The sequence below is a fragment of the Bos indicus x Bos taurus genome, chromosome 21 (assembly GCF_003369695.1).
Source record: "Bos indicus x Bos taurus breed Angus x Brahman F1 hybrid chromosome 21, Bos_hybrid_MaternalHap_v2.0, whole genome shotgun sequence".
Classification (NCBI taxonomy): Eukaryota; Metazoa; Chordata; class Mammalia; order Artiodactyla; family Bovidae; genus Bos; species Bos indicus x Bos taurus.
In genome coordinates this window covers 21231780-21240343 of record NC_040096.1, presented here as the reverse complement: position 1 = coordinate 21240343, position 8564 = coordinate 21231780, and the positions used below count along the sequence as shown (strand labels likewise).

At 50.2% G+C, this 8564-nt stretch overlaps 1 protein-coding gene across 1 annotated transcript; it reads right to left on the bottom strand.

Annotated features, from left to right (window-relative positions):
* Positions 1–251: 251 nt before the first annotated feature.
* On the bottom strand, positions 252–2805 carry MESP2 (mesoderm posterior bHLH transcription factor 2). Its single transcript, XM_027521755.1, has 2 exons — positions 1972–2805; positions 252–844 (listed from the first exon to the last, which is right to left on the bottom strand). Exons 1-2 carry the CDS (start codon positions 2803–2805, stop codon positions 575–577), a joined length of 1104 nt encoding a protein of 367 aa, XP_027377556.1. The 3' UTR covers positions 252–574.
* Between the last annotated feature and the right edge of the window lie 5759 nt (positions 2806–8564).

Genomic DNA, 8564 nt, shown 5'->3' with positions numbered 1-8564 from the left:
TAACTGTCAAATTGGCAATTGAGGGCCTACATCAACCTCAGTAGGCCTGGATTCCCGGTGGGGAAAAGCAGCATGACTTACTTGTTCCTTGCCCTACGGAAACATTTCTCCTTTTCCAGAAGCAATAAAAACCCAGTGGACAGAGGAAAAACAGACCAAACCAATTTTTTTTTTTTTTTTTTTTAATGAAGTACAAAATCTAAGCATATAGATTTCTTCTCACTCCCACCCCACCCACCTCCCACCCCCAGTCCACTCCCCTACCAGTCCCAGCCTGGCCAGCCACTGTGGTCAAGTAACCACCATCTTACTGCCACTCAGGCTGTGCCCTGCAGAGCACTGGACATTCTAGGGGATGTCGAGGAGTGGAGGGACTGCCCCAGCCCCGACTTCAGCCAGGGAGGTGACCTGGCTTTAAACACTGCTTCTATGAAAGACATCACTTGGAAAAGGGATCCTTGATAAAAGAAAGCCTGAATACTACTGAAGTAGCCGATGAGGTGGGCAGCCTACACTACAGACCTGATTCCTGGCTGAAAAGGGGGGTGGCCTTTACTACTGGCAGCCAAGGCCATTAGTAGAACATGCCCAGGTGCGTCTCCACCAAATCTTCTTGCCAAAATTCAGGGCAGCCGCTGAGCGGAAGGCCTGAGTTCTGGGGAGGGCTTTCATCACTGAGCTGGAGGGCAGGGCCTGGTCCCTGGTCCTCCGAGTTGGGCAGCACCTCTGCAGTGTGGCTCCAGCATCCCCACTGGGTCTGAGGCTGGAGTCGCTGGCAGGCTGGGCGGGGCAAGAGAGGAGGGGTTTCTGGCAACAGACAGGACTCCGGAGACACAGAGATACCCTGAGGGAGAGAAGAGCAGCAGGTTAGTGGGCCACTGCCTCAGGCCCTGAAATCCCGAACCTGAAGGTTGCCCATAGTGTGGCTGGCAGCTGCTGAACGGCCCCCAGGCCATAGATGCACTGAAGCAGTGGTTAAGGGTACAGGCTCTGGAGATACACTGCTGCTGCTACTGCTGCTAAGTCACTTCAGTCGGCTCCGACTCTGTGCGACCCCACAGACGGCAGCCCACCAGGCTCCCCCGTCCCTGGGATTCTCCAGGCAAGAACACTGGAGTGGGTTGCCATTTCCTTCTCCAATGCATGAAAGTGAAAAGTGAAAGTGAAGTCGCTCAGTCGTGTCCAACTCTAGCAAACACATGGACTGCAGCCTACCAGGCTCCTCCGTCCATGGGATTTTCCAGGGAAGAGTACTGGAGTGGGGTGCCATTGCATTCTCCAGGAGATACACTGTCAGGGTTCAAATCCCAGCTCAGCTTCTCACTAGCTGTGAGAACTCGTGCATAACCTCTTTTAGTCTCAGTTTTTTCCTCTAAAAAAAGGTGATGATGACAACAAAACCCACTTCATAGGGTTGCTGGAGGGCTGATGAGTTAATACACATTAAGTACTAAGAATGGGGTTGGGCACACAGTAAGCATTCAGTAAATCTCCTTTATCAATATGCTCTTTTATGGAAGCTTGAGGAAAACATGAAGGTCATCAGTTTCAAGCCCATCTACTTAGGAAGCCCCTTCCCCTGGGGCAGCCAGGCCTCCCCTCCATTCTCACTGCCCCCCACCTCCCGGCAATACGGAGCACCAGGAGGGAATTTCCTGAAGGCCCCTGCTACCTTCCACCCTGTAGTCTGAAAGCAAGTCTTAAGATCCCGCCTCGTCCACATGGCTGTGAAGGCGTTTAGGTAGAGGTGGGGGTGGACTTAACTTTCCAGGGCCCCACCCGTCTCCCCAAGGAGGTTAGGGTCCTCTTCATCCCTCCGCTTCAGCTTCTCTCCATCCCTAATCAGGATTAGGTAATCCGGGATCTAAAAGGCATGAGATTCTCGGGAGACCAGAGCTTACTCACCCCCTCCGTTTCCAATCGAAGCCTGGGGACCACTCCGAGGGAAGTGGCAAGAGCCTGAGCGCGCACCTGGTACACTGCAGCCAGCTCCAGAGACGCGGGGGGCGATGTCCAGGGCGTGGGCTGGTTCCGGGGCTCTGGGGGTGTCTGCATTCCACAACAGGCTTGAGGAGACGTCCAAAGGGCCGCATCAGGGGCTCTTCCTTGAGAGAGCTGCGGGGGAGACTGCATCCCGGGGCAGTAAGGGGGTGTCAGCCAGGGTCCCATGTCGGGGACCCTGCTCCCCAGGCGCTCGGGGGCCGCTAGGGCCTCGGGGCAAACGGGCGGGGACCTGCAGGACACCGCGGCACCGGCAGCCGAGCCGGAGCAGCAGCATCCTTGCCTCTGCGCCTCCGCGGGGCCGCCGTCGGGGCACAGCGCGCAGCCCCGAGGGGGCGCCGCGTCACTGCGCTGCAGGCGCCGGCGCTGCAGGCTGTCCTCGCTGAGGCCCAGCACGGCCGACAGGTGTCCGATATAGCGGATGGCCAAGCGCAGCGTCTCGATCTTGGTCAGGCTCTGGCCGGCGGGCGCCACGGATGGAGGCAGAAAGCGGCGCAGCTCGTGGAGGGCGCGGGCGAGCGTGCGCATGCGCAGCTTCTCGCGCTCGCTGGCGCTCTGCCGCTGCCCGCCTGCAGGCCGGGTGCGCGCTCGGCTGGGCGCCGTCGAGGCGGCTTCTGCGGCGCCGCGGGCTGCGGGCGCGGGCTGCGAGGGCCTGCGGGCGCGGTCGCAGGGGCATGAGCCCGACGAGTCCGAGGAAGAGGAGGCCGGGGACGTAGAATCCGAGTGGCCAACCCAGCCCCAGCCCTGAGGGAAGATCCAGTGGTCTTGGCCGAGGAGGCTCTGCAGAGGAGGGGACTGGGCCATGGCCGGGGCTGACTGCGGGCTCCTCGAGGCAGGCCGGGCCGGCCACCTCCAGGACTGAGCTTTTATTCAGACCGAAGGTGCGAGGTGGACCCCCGCCAGGTTGCGGAGAGGTGTCAAAACCCACAGAGCCCAGGGAAGGTCTGGGCAGGGGGGCCCTGGGAAAGCGGGCCCATTTGCGGAGGTGTGGATTCTGACTCCTCTGGGGGGTTCTAATGGAGGTCCCTGCTGCCGGGGGAAGTGTGGGAGGAACAATTCGCATCTGGATGGAGCCGCGAAGCTTCTCACCGTGTTCCCACCCACCCCGCCTCGTCCACTGCTCCGGTGTGTGCCCGGACCCTGACAGTGGTGGGCAGTGGCACCGTCTGGGGGCGGCCAGGCAGTCCCTCAATGACTCATGGACCCCTGCAAAGAGTGGCCGCCTCCCTCATCACCACCCTCTGGGAGGCTGTGCCCAGTAACTCCTACCCAAGTGCCTAAAATTGTGCGGGGTAAGGCGTCAAGACAAACGCTGCGGGACTTGCTCACAGTGATGGCGGGAGAGGGGGTTAAGGAGAGGAGCGGAGGTACAGGCGGACCCTAGGGTTCCCATAACCTGCACTTGCTACTTCGCCGAGTGATACCGAGGTCATCTCACTGTCCACAGTTTCTTTCCCTGAAAAATAGGACAGAGCCAGCAGCCCGGAGAAGAGACATGGAGTGTAGTGGGTGATGAAAATGAGGGAGGGTGGGCCCCCAGGCAGGCCTGAATCAGATCCTCCTTATTTGCTGTGTGACCTTGGGGAGTTCATTTAACTCCTCTGAGGCTCATCCTCATGACAATAATAACATAAAATACCTACCACCTAGGATGATTGCTGGTGCTAAATGGAACCGTCTATGGGACCACTTAGTAGAAGCCTGGCAAGTGGGCTAAATGTTTGCTACTATCATTTTCTAAAGAAAGTATCAATATTTATGTCTCAAGATGCTTGTGGGTATTAATCATTTCATTCATATTTGTTTAGCAACTAGTGAATGTCAGGCATGCCAGAGTGAACAAGATAGTTGTCTCTGCTCTCGTGGAATTTCAGTCTTACGGGGAGATATGTCAACATATAATTAGCAGCCCCACTGCTAGCTCGCTGTGTGTCCTTGGGCAGCTCTGAGCCTGAGCTCTTAAAACGGGAGTAATAATTATAGTATCTGCTCACAGGACTATTTTTACAGTCTTATAGTATAACCTTTGACCCAGTAAAGTTTAAAAGTGCCCACTCCTCAGCAATAATTGCAGTTTAAAGGAGGCGTCAGTGTTCTTCATATCTTCAGAAAAAAGGCTGAAATCCAAAGCTAAAGGGCAAGTGAGGAGCAGGAATGGTTGAGGTCTGGCCACAGAGGCAGAGAGGTCACAGCTGGGCCTTGAACCATGATTAGAACCTGCGTAGGGAGAGAGGCAGACAGGTAGAGAGCATTCTGAATATGGAAGCTGCATAAGCAGAGGCCTGGCAGGGGGACTTCCCAACGTGCTTCCGTGTGCCAAGATGATGTGAAGAGCACAAGCCTACCTTGACTGGGGCTAGGCTAAGAAGGTGGATTTTACTCCTAAGGCAAGGGGGAGCCAAGTGACTTTTGAGCAGAAGTGTGACAAAAAAAAAAACAACTCAGCATTCAATAACTAAAAGTTAACTATGTTTCAAGAGTGGGTTAACCCGCACCAGCCTAAAGTTATAAATGGCCTTGTGGTATTTTTGAGACTGTTTAAAAATTAACTTTTAGTTACATTAATTATATAACAGTACGTTCTCTTTATAAGAAATGGAAACATAGAGCTGGAGTTCCTGTAATGGCTCCCCAGGGGTCATGTGTCCTTCCAGGCTTGGTCCCTGTGCTCTCCCAGAAACATTTGTATCCTTAGAAAGCACGTGGTATAAATGAGATAACATTATGGCAAGTTGTCTGTAATTTGCTTTTTCTCATTCAGCAGTGTATCTGAGAGCCTTCCATGTCAGGACCTGTTTAGCTGATGCATAGTCATCTGTTTAAATCTTACTGTGTAATTTTAACTGGAAAAAAAAAATAATGGTAGGAGGTGCAGATGAACCTTCAATGATGAAATTATATCACTTTCTCCTCAGAACTTAATTCTTTAAATATTGGAGAAAATATGTCCAAGTTACTACTCTATGATGAAATAATAACTGACATCGAATAAGACTGGTCAGGGCACCTGTTTTTAGTTTACTATAAATAATAAGGGCACACATATTTAATTTGTCCATCACACAAAAAGAAGGTGGAATCAATTAACAATGGCCTTGATTTCAAACAGGAAAGAAGCAATTATGTAATATTTAATGATTTAAAAGGGTTTAAACCAAGGTTAAAAAAAATAATAATCCTGGGTACCTCCCTGGTGGTCCAGTGGTTATGACCCCTTGTTTCCAAGGCAGGGGGCATGAGTTCAATCCCTGGTTGAGGAGCTAAGATCTCACATGCTGCATGGCACAGCCAAATAATTTTAAAAATAATAATCCTTTTTTCTAAGGGGAGGGAGACTTAGAAAATAGTCAATCCTACCTACACTTTTAAGGATTGTGGATGTCCTGGAATGTGAAGTCAAGTGGGCCTTAGAAAGCATCACTAGGAACAAAGCTAGTGGAGGTGATAGAATTCCAGTTGAGCTTTTCCAAATCCTGAAAGATGATGCTGTGAAAGTGCTGCACTCAATATGCCAGCAAATTTGGAAAACTCAGCAGTGGCCACAGGACCAGAAAAGGTCAGTTCTCATTCCAATCCCAAAGAAAGGCAATGCCAAAGAATGCTCAAACTACCGCACAATTGTACTCATTTCACACATTAGTAAAGTAATGCTTAAAATTCTCCAAGCCAGGCTTCAGCAATACGTAAACCATGAACTTCCAGATGTTCAAGCTGGTTTTAGAAAAGGCAGAGGGGCCAGAGATCAAATTGCCAACATCCCCTGGATCATGGAAAAAGCAAGAGAGTTCCAGAAAAACATCTATGTCTGCTTTATTGACTATGCCAAAGCCTTTGACTGTGTGGATCACAATAAACTGTGGAAAATTCTGAAAGAGATGGGAATACCAGACCACCTGACCGCCTCTTGAGAAACCTATATGCAGGTCAGGAAGCAACAGTTAGAACTGGACACGGAACAACAGACTGGTTCCAAATAGGAAAAGGAGTCTGTCAAGGTTGTATATTGTCAGCCTGCTTATTTAACTTATATGCAGAATACATCATGAGAAACGCTGGACTGGAAGAAACACAAGCTGGAATCAAGACTGCCGGGAGAAATATTAATAACCTCAGATATGCAGATGACACCACCCTTATGGCAGAAAGTGAAGAGGAACTCAAAAGCTTCTTGATGAAAGTGAAAGTGGAGAGTGAAAAAGTTGGCTTAAAGCTCAACATTCAGAAAACAAAGATCATGGCATCTGGTCCCATCACTTCATGGGAAATAGATGGGGAAACAGGGGAAACAGTGTCACACTTTATTTTTGGGGGCTCCAAAATCACTGCAGATGGTGACTGCAGCCATGAAATTAAAAGACGCTTACTCCTTGGAAGGAAAGTTATGTCCAACCTAGATAGCATATTGAAAAGCAGAGATATTACTTTGCCAACAAAGGTCCGTCTAGTCAAGGCTATGGTTTTTCCTGTGGTCATGTATGGATGTGAGAATTGGACTGTGAAGAAGGCTGAGCACCTAAGAATTGATGCTTTTGAACTGTGGTGTTGGAGAAGACTCTTGAGAGTCCCTTGGACTGCAAGGAGATCCAACCAGTCCATTCTGAAGGAGATCAGCCCTGGGATTTCTTTGGAAGGAATGATGCTAAAGCTGAAACTCCAGTACTTTGGCCACCTCATGCAAAGAGTTGACTCGTTGGAAAAGACTCTGATGCTGGGAGGGATTGGGGGCAGGAGGAGAAGGGGACGAGAGAGAATGAGATAGCTGGATGGCATCACTGACTCGATGGATGTGAGTCTGAGTGAACTCCAGGAGTTAGTGATGGACAGGGAAGCCTGGCGTTGCTGCAATTCATGTGGTCACAGAGTCGGACGCGACTGAACGACTGAATTGAACTGACACTTTTAAGGATTAAAATAATGGCAAATCATTATTTATCCAAGGCTGCACAATACTTTAAAGATCTTGACATATACTATAGGAAATTTATGTAGATGTAACTCACAGTTATAAACAGGATTCATCAGGTTTCATGTATATTGATCTGGATTCTGGAGTGTCAAATTGAGGTGCTGTTGATATTGAGTGCTCCAACTCACCTCTTTTCACTGCAATATAGTATTCATAGCATGCTCACACCATAGTCAGTCTCTCTTTAATGCACCTTTGGCGTGTTTTTAGTTTTTGCCAAAGAGTGCTGCTTTGTGCACAGGCAACTAGGTATGGAGTAGTGGAGTGGCCTTGTGATTCCCAGGAGGGAACAAGCCGGAGAGATCTCCTGTGAAAGCACTTGGTGAATTAGGGGAATTCACCATTGGCGGAGCCCTGCGTACTGTCCTTTCCTCTCTAGGATAGCCTGGCTTCCTTCTGTCTTAGTTTGGGTTAGTCCTAGAGCCCAGGCCTCAGGCTGACTGTGGGATGGCAGAGCACAAGTTCTGGGAGGTGAGGCCCTGGAGCTGGTCTGTTGTGGCCCCTGGCTCTTCACTGGGCCCCTCAGCCAGGCTCCGGGAGCCCAGGGGCACACTGCTGGCCCCACTCAGCATTGGGAGGCAGTGTGGTTTAATGATTAGGAGCCTGGACTATAGAATCAGATAGACCTGGGTTTAGAGTCCAGGCTTCATCCTTTCTCAGCAGTCAGAACTTGAGCAACTTAACCTCAGTTTTCTTGTCTATTAAGTGGGGATTCTCATTTCCAGGGCAATTGTTAGTGCAAAAGCAAGATACCGCATGTCTGGGGACTTTCCTAGAGATCCAGTGGTTAGGACACTGTGCTTCCAACATCACAGGCATGGGTTCAGTCCCTGGTCAGGGAAGTAGGATCCAGCATGCCACCTGGTGTGGCCAAAAAATAAATAAAAAATAATAAACTTGTTTAAAAAATAAATCTATTCAGTCACTCAGTCGTGTCTGACTCTTTGTGATCCCCTGGACTGCAGGGTACCAGGCTTTCCTGTCCTTCACCATCTCCCAGAGTTTGCTCAAATTCATATCCTTTGAGTCAGCAATGCCGTCCAACCATCTCATCCTCTGCCGTCCCCTTCTCCTCTTGCCCTCAATCTTTCCCAGCATCAGGGTCTTTTCCAATGAGTCAGCTCTTCGCATGGGGTAGCCAGAGTATTGAAGCTTCAGCTTAAGCATCAGTCCTTCCAATGAATATTCAGGACTGTTTTCCTTTAGGATTGACTGGTTTGATCTCCTTGCAGTCCAAGAGACTCTCAAGAGTCTTCTCCAACACTATACTTCAAAAGCATCAATTCTTCGACACTCAGCCTTCCTTATGGTCCAACTCACGTCTGTAAATGACTACTGGGAAAACCATAGCTTCGGTTATACGGACCTTTGTGGGCAAAGCGATGCCTCTGCTTTTTAATATGCTGTCCAGTACTCTTGCCTGGAAAATCCCATGGATGGAGGAGCCTGCTAGGCTACAGTCCATGGGGTCGCAAAGAGTCAGACACGACTGAGCAACTTCACTTCCCTTCACTAGGTTTGTCATAGCTTTTCTTCCAAGGAATCACTGTCTTTTAATTCCATGGCTGCAATCACTGTCTGCAGTGATTTTGGAGCC

Coding starts and splice junctions, on each gene's coding strand:
- MESP2 (XM_027521755.1), bottom strand. CDS start 2,805: ATGGCCCAGTCCCCTCCTCTGCAGAGCCTCCTCGGCCAAGACCACTGG. Junction 845..1,971: donor AGCTGGCTGCAGTGTACCAG/GTGCGCGCTCAG, acceptor TCTCTCCCTCAG/GGTATCTCTGTGTCTCCGGA.